The sequence below is a fragment of the Cryptomeria japonica genome, unplaced genomic scaffold, assembly GCF_030272615.1.
Source record: "Cryptomeria japonica unplaced genomic scaffold, Sugi_1.0 HiC_scaffold_922, whole genome shotgun sequence".
NCBI lineage: Eukaryota > Viridiplantae > Streptophyta > Pinopsida > Cupressales > Cupressaceae > Cryptomeria > Cryptomeria japonica.
In genome coordinates, this window is record NW_026729627.1 from 1 (window position 1) to 18349 (window position 18349).

General features: G+C 47.6%; 1 protein-coding gene across 1 annotated transcript; it reads left to right on the top strand.

Moving 5' to 3' along the window:
* Window positions 1-2503: 2503 nt before the first annotated feature.
* On the top strand, window positions 2504-3510 carry LOC131872961 (NADH dehydrogenase [ubiquinone] iron-sulfur protein 2; the record flags this gene model as incomplete). The annotated part of the gene is given in 1 exon segment (XM_059216188.1): window positions 2504-3510. A coding segment is annotated over 1 exon segment (965 nt), but the record flags the coding sequence as incomplete, so codon positions are not given.
* Window positions 3511-18349: the final 14839 nt, after the last annotated feature.

Here is an 18349-nt window from a genome sequence, read left to right on the forward strand (position 1 = left end):
TAGGCACCTTCTATTCTATATCCACCCCCCCAATCCCATAGAATTTGAGGGGCCTGAAAAACCCGTAGGGCCCAGTCAAGCCCCCCTGCATTAATCAGTCAATTAATTCGGCCCCGGCTGGAGAAACCTGCGAGAAAGCGGCGAATAGTAGGGGGCTAGAATACGCTAGAATAACTTGGAGGTAGATTATTGTAGGGGCCCAGCCGAATTGGGCGGGCGAGCCCCCTACAATCGAGCTACCTCCCCCTACTATGTCGAAAAGGCCATAGAAAAGAGTAGGGTTAATGGCATCAGTCAATTAATCAGCCCGCTAGAATAAGCTAAAAGAAAAGCGGGCTAGCAAGCGAATTAATTACTGATTAATAAGGGGGGCTTTACTAGGGCCCCCTACCCCCCCACCCCCCCCATCATAGTTGTTATTGGGCGGGCCCCTACGATAATATACCTCCCGGGGGGCGGCTGGGGCTAGCAGGCGTACATTAATTGACTGGGGCGCATTCCCTCGACATTCTATGGTACCCAGCCCCCGCCCCCCATAGAATTGGGCGGGGTCTTCTAGCAGGCGTACATTAATTGACTGGGGGTAGGGCTTGATTGAAGCCCGCTAGCCCTAGTAAAGCCCCCCTTATTAATCAGTAATTAATTCGCCCATAGAATGTCGAGGGCTTGATTGAAACCCCCATAGAATTGTAGGGGGCCCTAGTAAAGCCCCCCCAGCCCATAGAATTGTAGGGCCATAGAATTGTAGGGCGCCCATAGCCTCCTCCCACCCACAACTTAATTGGAGGGGGGGGGGCCCTTTAGAACCCTTTCAATAGTAGGGGGGGCTAGCCCTTCGACATAGTAGGGGGGAGGTAGCTCGATTGGGCGGGGGCTAGAATAATATGAAAAAGGGCGACATAGTAGGGGGGAGGTAGCTCGATTGGGCGGGGGCTAGAATAACATTAATGAACCTGCTAGAGTAAGCCCCCATAGAATTGTAGGGCTTGACTGCAGTACCAGCCGCCCGCCCGGGGGAGGGAATGCGTTCATTAATGCGCCCCATAGCCTCCTCCCACCCACCCCTAGGGAATCCGGCCCCAGCCCCCGCCCGGGGGCATAACCGGGCGAGTAGTCCATAAAATGTCGAGGGCGAGCAACCCCCAGCCGTTAATTAATCAGCCTGCTAGCCATAGAATTGGGCGGGGCCCTCCAATGCTCAAATAGTTCTAGAATCGACGCTCCCCCCTACTATTTGAAGGGCTCTATGGCGGCGGTTCTAGAATCGACGCTAAAAGAGTTCTAGAATCGAGCTAAGTTGGTGGGAAACTCTAGTTGCCCCATAGTTACTCAGAAGACCGCGATGAAAAGCTCGATTTTTGCTTTGCACCTTTTAACCCTTCCCCCGTAGGGCTGGAGCTCTCCCTTAGCCCTATCCACCTATCCTAGCTATAGAAAGCTATAATTCCTATCGAGTGTTGACTGGAGGGCTAGCAGGTTATTCTAGCGGGCTCCCTACAATTCTATGGCCCTCAAATTATATGGAGTGTGGGGATTTTGATGGAATCAGCTTGCTAGCCCTTTAGAATAGTAGGGGCCCATAGAATTTGAGGCGAGCAGCCCCATAGAATTGATAGGGGCCCTCCAGGGTGTCAACACTCGATAGTTGGGGGCATAGTTCTCGATTCTAGCAGGTCTGATTAATGGCAACTCTCGAGTGCCCCTCGCGAATAGTAGGGCTAGCCCCTCGCAAATATCGAGAACCCTCTTTATTAATCAGCTTGCTAGAATAGGGGGGGTTCGAGTCTTGACTGGAGCCTCCATAGAATTGGGCGGGGGCCCTTCGACATAGTAGGGGGGAGGTAGCTCGATTGTAGGGCTAGCAACTATCGAGTGTTACTCCCCCTACAATTCTATGGGCGATTCTAGCAACTATCGAGTGCAAGCGCATTAATGAACGCCCCACAATAATTCTATGGCCCTAAAATTCTATGGTACTGCAGTCAACCCTACAATTCTAGCAGGTTCCAATCAAGCCCTCAAATTATATGGACTGGGGGATTCTAGCAGGTTAATTAAGTTGACTCTAGCAAGCTGCTCGCCCTAGGGGTGGGTGGGAGGAGGAGGCTATGGGGGGAGGGCCCCCGCCCAATTCGGCTGGGGCTAATTAATTAACAGTGAGAGGGAATAGTTATTGTGGGAGAGGGTCCGATAAAACCGCCTATCTATAGTAGGGGGGGGTTAGGGAGCTCGACCGATAGGTCGAGAAGTGAGCGCCCCCCCCCACCCCGCCTTTCTATAGCTATAGTAGGCTGAGCGCCCATTGTTTCTATCTATAGGCTCGATTTTGGATTCGGCGAGTACCATCAGGTACTCTCCGAGGGAGAGGAGGGGGATACGGGAAGAATGGATAGTCGACTGGAGACCCGCTGGTCTTCTGGTGCATGAATGCTATCTCCCGATCGACCTAAAGCCTAAATGACCTTCGGACCCGGCAATTCTGTCGTCGACCCTATTCACGTTCCTATGATGGCCCAGGAACACGCTTATTCTTCAGCCGTAGAGAAACTTTTGAATTGCGAGGTACCATTACGGGCTCAATATATACGAGTGTCATTTCGCGAAATCACTCGAATTTTGAATCATTTACTTGCTCTAACCACTCATGCTATGGATGTGGGAGCATTAACCCCGTTCCTGTGGGCTTTTGAGGAGCGGGAGAAATTGTTGGAATTCTATGAGAGAGTCTCGGGAGCCAGGATGCATGCCAGTTACATACGACCAGGTGGAGTGGCACAAGATCTGCCTCTTGGCTTATGCCAAGATATTTACGACTTTACACGACAATTCGCTTCTCGTATTGACGAATCAGAAGAGATGTTAACCGGCAACCGTATCCGGAAACAACGATTAGTGGATATTGGTACTGTCACTGCACAGCAGGCCAAGGATTGGGGATTTAGTGGTGTAATGCCAAGAGGTTCGGGAGTATGCTGGGATTTGAGAAAAGCAGCACCTTACGATGCCCATGACCAATCGGATTTTGACGTACCAGTGGGTACCAGGGGAGATTGCTATGATCGCTACTGTATCCGCATCGAAGAGATGCGACAGAGTCTGAGAATCATTGTGCAATGTCTTAATCGAATGCCCGATGGCATGGTGAAAGCCGATGATCGTAAGCTATGTCCCCCATCACGATGCCAAATGAAACTCTCCATGGAATCCTCAATCCACCATTTTGAACTCTATACAGAGGGTTTTTCCGTACCAGCTTCTTCGACCTATACCGCGGTTGAAGCCCCTAAAGGAGAATTTGGTGTGTTTCCGGTCAGTAATGGGAGCAATCGTCCCTATCGTCGTAGAATAAGAGCACCTGGCTTTGCCCATTCACAAGGACCTGATTCTATGTCCAAACATCACATGCCAGCAGATGTGGTCACCATCATCGGTACTCAAGATATTGTGTTTGGAGAGGTAGATAGATAGGTAGAGGACAGTTGGTTGCTCACCCTAGCTTCATTGCGAGCCAGAAACAACTGACTGATCCCCGGTGGGTCGAGGTCATGCGCTCGTGATTACACCACCATCATGCACCATGTGACGTATATAAGGTATGGCGTCACCATCACTGTAGCATCACCAATATGGTATAGTAGACGTCAGGGCCCCTATCCGCTCTCCGGGCAGCAGGGTGGGCGGCCCCCCTTATTCTAGCAGGTTATTCTAGCCACTATTTTGGTTACTCTAGCCCCCTACTATTTGACAGGGCCCCCTACAATTCTATGGGGCGTCATTAATCTACTGCTCCCCTACAATTCTATGGCGGGAGGGCCCCCGGCTGGGGGTTTATCCATAGAATAGTAGGGCACTGATTAATTAACTAGAATGAATTCTGTTTTGTCAATTCGAGATACCCTCGATTCTAGAACTATTTTAGTTACTCTAGCCCCTTAGAATTGTAGGGCTAGCGTACTATAGCAACTATCGAGTGCAAGCTTTGACTGGAATTCACATTATACTAGCGAGCTGATTCCTTTAGAATAGTAGGGCGCCCAATTCTATGGCTTGATTCCCTACAATTTTATGGTACTGCAGTCAACCCGCCCGGCGGTCGATTCTAGAACCGCCATAGAGTTGGGCGGGAGCAGGCGTCATTAATTGACGAATTAATTGGGGGGTTATTCTAGCTCGATTCTAGCCCTTCTTCTAGCAGGTTTCAATCAAGCCCTCGACATTTTATGGTAGATTAATGCGCCCGCGGGTAGATTAATACGCCTGCTAGATGAAGCTAGAATACGCTAGAATAACCAGTCAAGCCCTACAATTCTATGGGACTGATTAATTACCGTTTATTAATGAACGCATTAATTGACTGATTAATTAACTATAACTGCTCCTTACCAATGTTGCTTACTCTAGCAAGCTGATGCCATTTAGGGTTGGGTGGGGAGCCCTTCAAATAGTAGGGGTTGCCCATAGAATTGTAGGGGGCCGCTGCTCCCTAGCAATGGTGCCGCTGGTTAGAATAGTAGGTAGGGAGGACAGTAGGGGGGGAGGAAGGATAGGTGGGAGGAAGGATAGGCTACCTTCTCATTAGCCGGTTCATCGAGAGGACCCGCATTGAATAGAGATCCACCATGAGATCGATCGTTGACGTCAGAGGTAGATCGTCGAGATCGATCTTGGAATGTTGTCAGGCGAGATAGATCCTGGCCATAATATTAGTTCCATAAGCACCACCAGCAGCGCAGGCATGGGTGGCTAGAGGGGAAGCAACGAGAGGAAAGGCAGCCGCATCGACCCCAGAAGTTCCTATTCCATATCCAGTTGAACCAGCATCTCGCCCAACAGTATCCCTTCAAACATTTGTTAACCTTTTCCCGGGCCGCATAGGGAGATAACGATTCCCCGTTGCATTCCTTCTATTTCGAAAGCAGCCCGTAAGGAACCAAATTACCTCCAAAGGCAGCTCCCGAAGAAGCATAACCTCGCATCCATTGACCTCACATCGGAGGCAGAGCCCATTGAAGCAGCACCTGTTTATCTATAACCCAGGACCTATAACCACCAACAGAAGGAAGGGTTTGAGAACATTGCAGAGCCAAAGTATGGGGTCTAAAGCTAGATGTTTCAGTTAACGAACCATATCCATATCCAGATGCGGTAGATCGAGACCCAGTTCCTGTTGATCCATAAGCATCTAAGCCTGTTCTCGAGCTAGCAGGAATTGAAGCAGCCTGAATTGATTTCTCAATGAAACATTGATAAGGGGCAGTTTCATCCGTAACAGAGTAAGCACCACCAATACCAGGGGCAAAGGCCGAGGCACAAGCAGTAGAGAGAACACAAGGAGTACAGTACCACCGGCCAGCACCAGAGCTAGTTGCTTATTCTAGCGTCACCCTACAATTCTATGGGGCGGGCTGATTCCCTACAATTCTATGGGGGCCGTATTAATTAAGGCTGATGACCTTGAACCAATTTATCCAGCAGCTCCAATTCCAGGCGCATATATAGATAGTTCCATCTTGAGATCGAGGTGTTTACCTTGGATCCGTCCCAATTCCAGTTAATGGCATCAGCTCGCTAGCAATAATATGAAAAAGGGCCCTACAATTCTATGGGGGTAGGGGCCCCTCGACATTATATGGTCCCCAGATGTCAATGATCCAGCAGAGTTCATCAGAACCAGATGTTGAATAATTTGACCCAGTCAATGAACCAGTTTACTTAGCAACGGCAGTCTTGTTTTGGAGAGACAGCCCAGTAGTTTAACCAGTTGATCCTTCCCCTGCTGGGAGATAGCGCCTACTATTCTAAAGGGGCAGGCTGATCAATGTGGTGCGTTGGATAGCATCGGATGGGTACATGCGTATAGGGAAAAACAACTAGTCTAGTCAATGGGTTGGGCTAAGGTGCGGGGCTCATCGGTCGCCTTTGCCGCCATAGAATTGTAGGGGGCACCAGACGTCGAGGTTGTAAAGATCGGCGGGCACCCCTACTATTAGAATCTAATGGGCAATCGAAAGGAAGCAGATTCCCGCTCATTATTTGTGTACATAGGCCCCGGGCATCGACTGAATAAACAGACTCTACTGAATCAGCTACTGGGTAAACTGCTGAGCCGACTGGACAGAATCTATTGCGGAATACACAGAATAAGCTACAACGTGAGCCATCTTCAGTGACCCAACAACAGAGGTCATAGAGCCCCCATAGAATTGTAGGGCATATGCAGATGCATCTTAATATATACCATATACAGATGCAGAGGTGGGCGGGCAGGACCATATACAGATCCGGATCCCTTCGTGTAAGCAGAGGAAAACACAGGTCGCCCAGTGGACAAATTACAGAGCCTACCCTAGCTACCCCAGATATTTCTCTCGCGTCAGCAGCAACCATGGCAGATAGATAGAGAAAAGAAGGAGAGGATCGAATAGACGCATAGCCCACCGTTTTACCTATAATTCATTGAGATCCGGTGCCAGGCGCATTTCCAGGTGCATATAGTGTAGATGCGGTTGCCCTTAGAATAGTAGGGGCAGAGCCCTTAGAATAGTAGGGGGCGGCCCCTACTATTCTAAAGGCGGGATCAAAACCCAGCAATTAAAGAAGCCCTACTATTCCCTTTCTCGCCTGTTCAAAAGTAGGAGATACCAATGCAGTTTACTCGGATCCAGTCCCAGCTTCTCCAACTATAGATGGCAGGGCGGATCCAGATCTCACGCTAGTTTACCCATTGTAGCGTCGGTAAGGCCTCCCCAAGGCGCCTCCTATTGAGCCACAGGGATAGACTGGAGGAGCAAGCTCCCACCAACATGGATATAATGCGATCAAGCACTATCAGAGTGAAACACTTATGACTTTCTCGTTGCTAGTCACCACTAAACACAACCTGATGCCTGAGAGCACGAGTCATTGGACGGTGGCCCCCCCTACCATAAAATGTCGAGGGGCTATGGTTCTATGGCACAATAAATAACGCGCATTCGCCTGTGCCATAGAATAGTAGGGGCCCGGTATATGATTCACCGACAGCGTACTATTGTTATTGGTCTTTACGAGCTCCTGGTGATGGGCCACCTCTTTACGAACCCTGCCATTTAGCCCTGTCCTGTTCACCTGCGATTGCTGCTTTAGATGTAGTGTACCATTCACCCGCTGCTAAAACTCAATCTCGATCTGCTGGAAGTCAATCTGCATATGGATATGAAACGGTGGAACTGAAACGAATGCTTCAACAGGTGCGGCGGTTAAACAGGTTCAAGGTAAACAACAGGAACTGGTGTTGGTTATGGATCAACGGTGCTGCTTTGCCGCTGATGGGCTGATTCTTCAACAGATGCTTCCATTCCCGAAGCGGCCCCTACTATTTGAAGGCCTCTACCCTTGCTTATGGATGCACCTGTCCCCGGGTCGAAGCAGCTTGGTGCAAAGCCCTTTAGAATAGTAGGGCGAGTGCAGCAGCAAAGCCAAGTGCCAACAAAGCTCCAAAGAAGCCCGAAGGATTCCTAAGCGCGCCTGAAGGAATGTGCACCCTCCACACTATGTGCAGGTATAAAGCCCGGTAGTGCAGCTGCATCAAGCTAAGAATCAACCGGACTGCTGTTTCAACTGCTTCTTCTATGATCTTCTTAATATAGATATTGATATACGTATAAAAACCGACAAACTTATCTACCCCCCGTTTTTATTTGAACAGGAAATCTCTTATTTTCTTGGCCCGAAATCAATGTACCGGGTGCTGGATCGACTTCTGGCTCTGCTTCGAGAACGATCTCGATAATATGTTATCTTCCTCCCGAACATCTGGCTCTTCTGGAACGGCTATTCATCTCGCCGAACAGAACCATTTGGTTGAATTCTTACCCGCTATTTATTAGTGGCGGGTCATTGTGGTGGACACGCCCCATAGATAGTAGGGGTCGGATCCTTCGTCCTTGGCTATTCCTTTCAGCCAAGTTACGCATTCAATGAGTCCTAGCACTGGTATAAACAAACTGCTGCAACCCCGTAGGGCGGATGGTTCCCTTTAGAATAGTAGGGCTGGATCAACTCGGTTAGCTTGCTCGGATGCTTCTCTTGCTTCATAAGTAACTGGTGGATCACGATCATCATAAGGAACTGCAGAATCTTCCTCTCTATCCCTTTCACGAACACCAGGTGAACTACGGAGAGCAGGTCAGTCTCTTCCCTTCGATCTCTAACAGAATCTTCATCTCGACCACTCTCACCTCACCGTTGTTGCCGAAGAATCGATAACGATATGGAACCGTGGCTACTGGCTCTGCTGCATCTGCTTCTGGGACTGGATATGTATGAATCTGCTAGGGCAACGGGCTCAATTGTTGAATCAATAAGATCAATCGTCAAACCTGCTACTGCGAGAACGATATGGAAGGGATGTTCCTGGCCCTGCATTTGCCGGGGTGGGTTGGGAGTTCTAGTTGTGTCCTTGCTTTCAAAATTGGTGGTGCCCCTTTCCCAGCTCAACGCTTTGCGTGGACCCTGGATACCCAATGAATGGGACATGAAGGGATGCTAGGTTAACTGCTGCTTTATATGCTCGAACAAAAATGGGATCCGTACAAAGGATGCTTACTATACAGAATTCACTGAATTAATAATGATATATGGGGGGGCGGGCTACTATTGATATCAGATACTACCTTCGCCTCTGCAATTCAATCCGCCCTTTAGAATAGTAGGGCTTCGTATGGGTTTCGAACTGACGCCCTACGGGGAAGGCGGTCAATTTCATTTACCTATACTATTCACGAGAAGAGGTAAGCGGGGGAACCCCTCAACGATGGTATCACGCTTTATACATCCATACTAGATGTTCATTCTTGTACCTCGCCTTGTGAAGCTGTGGGATCTACTAGTTATAGGTCATCAAGGTAACAAGGTCCTACCCCGCTCGAACTAGAGTTCCCACCCAACCCCTGGAACTAGAGTTTCCCACTTATTAATCAGTGCCCTACTGTTCTAAGGAGAAACGGGGGCCCGTAGGGGTTAGAATAAGGATTCTTGACTGGAACCTGCTAGAGTAGGATAATTCTTGACTGCCCCCTACCATTCTAAAGGGCTAGCGTATTCTAGCTTAATCTAGCGTCACCCTACAATTCTATGGGGCGGGCTGATTCCCTACAATTCTATGGGGGCCGTATTAATTGACTGATTAATTCACTAATTAAGCTACCATAACATTTTAGGGCTTGACTGAAGTGCCTATAGAATTGTAGGGGCGAATAGTAGGGGCGCTAAAATAGATCTAGAATCGCCCCATAGAATTGTAGGGGAAGAAGAATTCTACGGTTTAGAAGAGATTGGTAGCGATGATTCCTCGAGCTTGCCAGATTCTATACGTAACATGCCAACACGATAATCTACAATTATTGATTGGGGGGGGGTGGGGTGCCGGTTGAAATAAAAACTAGCTTTGTTCTTATGCGAAAAAAACCGGGGGATTCCATTATGAGTAATCTCAAGGTTCATCACCCAGAGTGTAACACGGGGAGGGATCCTCCGGAGCCCGACCCGTAGGCGAACAATAGAATAGAGGGCCGGTTCCAGAAAGTGCCAGGTAGGGCGGGGGCCCCTTTCTCGATTCTATACGTAACATGCCCACCCCCCGGGGTAGGGGGCGGGTGGGGTAGGAGGCGGTAGTGGTAGGATAGGTTAGGGCATCGGGATGGGTAATAATATTCTGTATCTGTCCCCCGGCAATTAATATCATTATCTTGTTCCAGAATGCCGCCTTCAAATATTAGTATCTTGTTCCAGAATGCCTTCATGTTGATTAGCGTGGGCCGGAGCCCCTTTCCAAACCTTCCAATTGAAAAGAATATCTCCAATTGTAGTCGTTGGTAGAAGCTTGTAGTTGGTAGTTGCCGGTAGTGCGCAGCCCTATGGGGGTTGGTAGATAGTGGTTTAAGCTTGTAGTTGGTAGTGGGAGCCCCTACTATTCTAAGGGGTTGGTAGTTGAAGCTCGTAGTTGGTAGTTCAGGTTGGTAGATTATAACCAGCAATGTTACGTATTGAAACGTTGCTGCCGAGGCTGCTGTTGCAGTTGTCAATTCGAGATACCCTCAATTCTAGAACTATTTGAGTAGAAGGGGGGCGTCATTAATGAACTGCAGTCAAGCCCTACCCCCAGCCAACTATAATGGGGGGGTGGGGGGGGGCGGGGAACTCCCTACCCAAATAATTACTTATGGATGGATGGCCCTTAGGGCCTAATAAGTAAATAGTTAGGCCGGCTAATGAGACAGCGGATAATTATTAATTAGTAGCGGAAAAGCGGCAAATCATTCCTCTTGCAAACCCCACTGCAGCAGACCCTTCATTACTCTTCATGACTAAGGAGACTTCTTCCCCCTCTCCCACACTCCTTGTTACTCCTCATTGTAAGGTTCAAGATCAGCTGGCCATGATAATTCTTGACAAGGACAGCCAAAAGAATCTAATCTCCCAGACCTTTGCCGATCACCTTCACTTCCCACCTTGCCCCACCCATATCCTTATCATCTCGGCTGGGTGCAACAGAATGGCCCTCATTTGCTGGTTAATAAACGTTGTTCTATCACATTTGCTATTGGACCATTTTGCGACACTAACGACTGCGAGGTCTCGCCCCTTGACTACTCTGATTTGCTCTTGGGCATTCCATACCAATAGCACTATAATGCGCTTTCTATGATGCCAACCGCAACACCTATAAGCTCCGTAAAGATGACCAAACATATGAACTCACCTCTGCTGCAATACCTCTTCCCCGTACTGCGACAACCCAACAGGTCATCTTGGACAAATGCCTTTCTCTCTTAGTTCTACCTTGCAGCATGCCGGTTCACCTATTGACTCCTTCCTCATTCCACATTGCTCGTTCTTCTCCTCCTCCTACTCCAGTTAACCTGCCTACATCCCCTCTTACCCTCACACCCAGGCTCTCCTTTTCCTATATCTCCTTCCCTATACCTCATGCCCCCCCGTGGGCCCCTAATGCTTTCATATACTATAGCAACGGAATCTACAGCATCTCTACTAGTTTCTACTGTGCACCATCCTCTTGTATCAGCTTGTGGGATTCACAAACACCAGTATCCGAACACTACATTGTTGCAGACAACAATGGTTCTTCAACTATTGTTCCTCATCAGTTCTGTCTCTCATCCAACTTTTCTTCTTTTGACCAGTCAGGCCTACAGGCATATGAACCGCAGCCCAACTCTTCTTTCTGTAGCACCAACAATGCCACAGCCACTGCATTCTCTTGATACATCTACTCAGAGAGATATAGTCCACAGCCACCCATTTCAGCTCACAGCACGTATCATGTATAGAAAGTAGAAATGCCTTGCTCCCTCAGTGCAGCACAACCATGGTTCTTCTCATTCTCTTGCTATTACCCGGCCATAGAACCACTATCCCTCTATTGGACTAGACTACACAGCCCCGGGCCATTACCCACTATCATCTTGGGAGTTTGGTTCTTATATCCATTCCGGAAAGAGCTACACGCTGCCTATTGCACATGGTTTCTACTCAGGGCACCAATACAAAGATTAGTTTCAATGATCTATGGGTGGGGCGTATGTTTCCCGATGATGTTCCATTTCTCTTTGCAGTACCACATCCAGCTTACAGTGTGTCGTCTATTAAGGAACAGGGCATAAGCATGCATACCACCATTCTACCCTCTACTCTTGGAAACAATACAGAGAGTCCCATACTCTCTACAGCGAACATATCCCCCACTTCATCAGCATTTCTCTTTTCTACAGTTTACTAGTGCTATCTAGATTATGTATACCTATCATGGCATTTATCTCCTCTTTTCACTCAAACATGGCACCTTTGAACATTGATGGATCTCTCCCCCCACCCCCCCCTATATAGTTGTTCAGCACACATGTCCCAGCATAGCCTTGTGACACAAGGTTCCACATCTATCCAGCAATACATACCATAGGTAGTGGACAATGGGCAACACACCGCACAGATGGGCGGCATTTCTTCCAGTAGGTTTCCTCCCACTAGCACCTTTCCAAAACCGGGAGGCAAGTGCTATATCTCAATCTAACCACCAGGCACTCCCGCCTATTCTTTGTAATCATGCCACCAGTTCACCATGGATACTCACTGGTTTTCTTGCACCACATTAGCAATCCATGGGAACAGTGACCTGGCTCTTAGACACATGGGACTTATTCTGCATTGCTTAGTTCCGCATATCTCTCATTTAGTTTCTCTCCTGTTTGTGCTTAAAAGACTTGCAGTTCTTTCTTTTTTTCTCTACGTGACTAGAGCCCCCTCTTCATCTACTTGTTCCAGTTGAGTGTTTCTATATGGGTTTACGCATATTTTTTTCACTCAAAAGTAACTCACCGACATCTTCAGCTGGATAGAGCCACCTCTTGCTTCACATCAACACTCAGCATTGCGTGCTAGTTCGTCATTGTCCTTTCCCTCCATTCTTCCCTACTTCAGGGGGAAAGCAGGAACGCTTTCAACCTTTTCAACTGGGAGGAACTGATACGGAACATGAGGGTGCACCTGCCAAGAACGGTGCCTCACCAGCAGTGCACCGGGTGCCTTTCCAGATTCCCAGAGGCCGGTGCGAGCACCGAGAGACAGATGGTCAATATAGAGTCGATTTGACGCGTACTGTTGGTCACATTAAGAACCTAATTCTCGCGTTCGAGAGCAAGCAAACCGGGAAACTTGACAAAAGCGATCTCGACTTAAGAAACCTGGTATTTCGAGGGCTGATTTCATCAAGATGTCCGAAGAAGTGGAAGGGGGTAGAAACGAGTTTTCTCCGGCCCTAAGCCTAAGGCTGAAAAGCGTTCTCTTACAATCCATGTATGAATAGATCGATTGCCTCTGACAGCTCCCTCTTTGAAGCGCTTTTGAATAGAATTCCAAGTCAAGTCTAAGATCCAAGTAAGAGATTCCTCAGAATTCTAGAAGAGAAGAGTCCTTATCTAGTCTTATTAATCCATGCATAAGTAGTTGTTCCTGAGATAGGTAAGTGCTTTGATATGTCTGTCGGTGCTGCTTTTATTGGTACGAGTACTAATAGAAATCGTTGTGAAAGTGGAGCTCTTCTAAGCCATGATTGATTGGAACTCTTCTTTAGTAATGTCATCTATCATGAATGTATTGGCACCATTGTATGCTTGTGATCCAAATGGTTAGTTCGAAGGTCGTGTATAAAAACCATATGTTGGTTGGTACATGCCGTTTAGACCTTACTTTGGATCATCTATTTGTAGATCATATTGGTTTTCATTTGTTGGAGAACATGTGGGTCGTCATGAGTGAAAGGTGTGTTAGCATGTTTACTCTCATGGTCCTCGACTTTTCTAAGAGTAGTTTATAGGCGGCCATAAAAGTACAATTAGAAATTTGTAGACCCATATTCTCATGATCTTCATAGAAATCTTCTCTTCTGGGTCCTCTTGTCTGTCTTGTTCTTCAGTTTTGTAAGCAGCATAGACATTGTTTGCATTCCTAGTAAGCATGTGCCCCCTACTATTCTATTGTTGGATGTGACTTTCTTTTCTTTTTGAACCATGAGCAATTTGAGTCATACATAGCCAATAGCCGCCTATTGGTAAACTATTCATAGAATCTGATCTTCTCGTATTTTCTATATGTAATTAGACATGTTTCTATCTCTAGGGGTCCCATAGAATAGTAGGGGCAATGTGAAAGGCCCATGTCTGATATCATCGTGATAATCCTCACCTCTTTCCTCAAAGTTTTCCCGTACATGAGCATGAGTTATACACAGATCATCCATGGTAGCACAGTCTTAGTCAGACAAATAGTTAGATGTAATTGAATCATAAGGTGTCAACTATAAGATTCACATTAGGTTCATAAAATGATATGGTGTCAACACAATGATATAGGCAAGCTAGATAGTACACTGAATCATTAAGTCACACTTAGGAACAACAACTATCTAAGGTGGTGAACAAAAAGAAGTTGTTTCATGTCAGGTTCACCAAGAATGTGGTGTGAACACGATGTTGTAGGTAGGCTAAAATAAAGTCACACACAGGTATCAAAAGGAGGTGAATAGAAAGAAGTTTCATGTCCCCATAGAATAGTAGGGGCACCAAGAATATGGCAGTCCAGAATCGCACACGTGATCCAAGTGACTCGATACTAGGCCCTCTTGATGATGCAATACAAAATAGGGTGGTTCACTAGGTGGTTTATCTGAGGGCTCACTAATCAAAGGGAGTAAAAGCCTAGATGCCTACTATACTCCAACAGTTGGATAATTGAAACAAATAAAACCCTAATCTCAATGAAGAAAATGTAAAGGTCGTCGTTACGATGGGGAGGCAGAGATTACCCATCTCCTACCTGATAATCTCCACTCATGATGGTTGAATAGAAACATACATCTACAATTGGTGTTTCGGAGGAGATGTACGGCGCCAGGGGGAAGAATTGTTTCACCAGTGGTTTGGTGGGTCAAAGCCCCTGCCCAGGCTCTCTGTCAATCAGTTGACATAACGGAAAGAACCGAACCAAACACGACGCACTTACCAACCAACCAATCTATACGCATGCCATCCAACCCATTGGCCCATACCAGCCTAGCAGGCTTTGCCTTTGCTACTGTCGCCCCCACCTATGTATCCGCATAGGCGTAAACTTGCTATGGAGGGGATCCAGTTGGGAAAACTGATGGCTCTCCAACATATGATGAAACGAGTTCCCATATAATTGTAGGGCTGGGTCAACAAATGGCCCATAGAATTGGGCGGGGGCAATAATATGAAAAAGGGCAAATAGTAGGGGGCTCTATATCTATTTTCATAAAGTGCATTCTATATGGTGGTAGTGCTACTTCATTGGTGGGTACTACTATAGAATCTAATACTATTGGCTCTCAAACATGGACTCAACCTTGATCTAGGACTAGGGACCCTACTACTGAATCTAGATCTGTATCTGGATATGCAACTAGCTTTTGATCTCATTTTCAAACTAATGCTGCCTCTATTGCCTCTCTTCATGTTGCCTTTCTTTCTTATGATGATTCTTCTCTATGTGCTTGAACTTGATCAACTGGCTGTACCTTTACCACCTTCACTATTGGCACGGTGGCTCACCATGTTGTAGTTCCTATCCCCGCTATCCCACATGTGACGGTTCATTATCCGGTAGCGGGGTTCCTAGTTCCATACCTAGTTGGAGTAGTTCGAGATTGAGTTCCAAGTCCAGTGCCAATAGAAACGACTGAATCTTCTGCTTAATAAACTGCTGCTGGATCGAAAGTTGCTGGTGCTGGATCGAAATATTGAGCAGCTCTGCTGAATCAACTGCTATAAGGTAATAAGCCGGGGCAGGAAGAGATGCTAGGCAAGGTGCTGGTAGCTTTAGAACCGAGCGAAGGTCTAAGTGGAGATTTTATCTACACTGAAGCTGGGGCGATGGTGATAGAACCGGAAGAGATGCCGTGGGCTTTGCATCTGGAGGATCTAAAATGGGCTATGGCTCTCCGGGAACAAGCTCGATCTCGATCTGCTGGTTCTGTATCCGCAGGTGGTAAGAGTTGGGCTGCTTTCTTAGGCGGCAAGCATAGCGGAGAGAGTAGGGTCGATTAGATTGATAAATCAATCGGTAGAGGGGTCTAGGGTGAGGGAGGCTAAGCTCACTGGAAAGGCACCAGAGCAGCACGTATGACCAGCATATGAGCATAGACTGTCATAATACAGGCTATAGGCAGCAGTCACGCAGCAAGGACCACCGGCCTGAGACTGGCAAACCACCTTCTAGTAAAGACTAGGAAGGACAAGAGCATTGCACCTCGACGTTCCACCTAAGCGTACGGAGGCATCAGATCGGGCTGGCAGCGTTATTGGGATAACGCCACTGTCGGGTGAGCCGAATAAAGCTTTAAGTGAAAGCTATTGTTTTCCTCACTATGCCAGGATAGGAAATACCCAGCGGCTACCATCCCTCTCCGCATCTCTAGTATAGGGGTAATCTCCCGTCCGTTGGAGGTATCATTGGAGGTAGAGGACATACCATGCTATCCGACTACAGGGATAGAGATGGGGCATCAAAAGGGGATAAGGCCGAGACCCAGCTACTGAGGACTAAAGAATGGAATAAGCTTAGACTTGATGCCCGAGGAGTCCAGAAGTAGTGACGGTGGCCCATAAAAATACACCTATGGGGAATGTGTTTTGGAATTATCTGTGCTGGAAGAAAGCATTGATGGGGGATCTTAGGGTGTCGCTGGTGAGGGGATTTGTGCCAGTTTGTAGTAAAATGTAGTGGGCCCTACAATTCTATAGGCTGTGTGGATCACTCAAGGGTATAGGACTGCGGAACCCGGTGTAGTACTTGTGTGCCGAGATATAGCTGTGCCTGGGCTAGATTAGTAGGATAAAGAGAGAGGTTAATTTGTTGATTGGTCTGAAAGACGGCCCATCTTCTATAGTTGGTAAAGTACAAGGTCAAAAAAAGCAATCACGTGCAGGTGGTAAAAGTCTGAAAATCGCACACGTATAATCGCATAATTAGAAAGTAGTGGGTACTCACTGATGGATAGTTTAGTAGCCACTTTGCTTCCCGCAACAGCTGTGTATTCGAAGTCCGGGTCCTCCGTGCCATCAAGGTCCAACAAACAAGCCACTGATCATTCCCTAGTCAAGGCTGCCCCCGAAACCATTGTACATATTCACCTCAATTTGAGTAGTAGCAGATATCGGAGCATAGAGCAGTGAAGGACAACTATAGTAGTAGTTGCCCACAGGATCACGAGATGGATCTATCACCGAGGCTGCTTTCTTTGTTGCCTCTGCCGGACGAAGGGAAGCAGGGACTGGCACTGGGTAAACAACCGGCTATAGAACTGGCTCTGACTCTGATACCTTTGCTCTGGGCTCTGCATCACTCCTTGGTACAAATGGCTATGTTGTAGCTTTTATATGTTGATCCTGAAACATAGACCCCCATAGAATTGTAGGGAACACTACATTACGAAGTTCTCTCAAGCGGTAATATTCCGTATATAGAGTTGGGACTCGTTCTCTTTCTCTCCCTTTGTAGCTATAGCTCCTAGATATGATGCAGAGGCAATAGTTCCTGTTACTCGGGTAATCGCGAAGTGTAACTAAACCCCCGGCCCGTCCGTAGACTACTCCGCTCTGTACCTCTTATGTATATGTCTATATCGCTAGGTGTGGGTAGGACACTACCAGCTAGTGAATGCCCCGGTGCCTAGCATATGCCTTAACCATTCTCCCCTTGGCCACATGTTCGGGAATGATTTCTAGACACAGTCTTAGCCCGAGACCGTCGGTTTATCGCTCAGGCCCCACCCTTATGCTTTCGTCCCCGCCCATAGTCGTTCATCCAGCAGCGAAGGGAGCAACATTCCTATCCCATCCACTATCTCGCCCTATGGTTCTCAATCCAGCCCCTCCCGCTAGATCCAGTTTCATATCCATATACAGAGCATTCGAGAGAAACGAAATCGAGTTTCAGTTCAATATTCAGTAAGTAGTTCATACTCACCGGGCAAGAGAGGGAAAAAGAATGGCGCCATACCCCTCATCATTTAATCAACAAAGGGAACCATCCTAGCGCGGCTTAGACCAGAGCAACCATCGAATCATTCCCCGGGGATGCAGAGGCCAGAGCGTACCATACAGGCGTAGGCTTGGCCTGAAAAGGCGTAGGACAGAGCTAACCGCCGAGGAACCGTAGGTCGAGGATGACACACGGCGTACCTGTACATCACACCTCCTGTTTTAAGACCTAAAGAACGGGGGTGGACTTGCCCATACAATTGACCGATCCGGGGCGCTATATGCCTATGCAGGATAGACTAGGTAACAACTACTTAGCGTGGGGTTGAAATCTCAATCGGTCAACTTACTCGGATGTTGCTACCCTTGCCTTTGGTGCTTGCTCCTTTGCCCCTCTGCTCTTGCCGGTAAGGATGCTGGGATAGGAAGAGATGCTACCTTTACTCCTTTTCTTTTCTATCCTTACTCGAATGCTAGGGGCCCTTGGCCCCCCTAAGGCAACGGGGACTGTAGGATCCACATTTTTATATGCCTGTATGATCATTTACAAATTATGGGTCAACACGGTTCTTAGTGCCATCCACTAGATCTGGGACTCAATATCGATATGCACCTAGGGTAGCTGTTGGTTCCGGAACGGGATCTCCAATGAAGGAAGGGCACTGGCTCTTGAACGAGCTCTAACGAAACTGCTTCCTGTGCTCCCAATAAACTACCTCCCTCCCGTAGTTCTGCCTTTGCTACTGAAACTGCTACGGGTGCTGCTTCAATAGAATATACTGTTGCGACTGGTG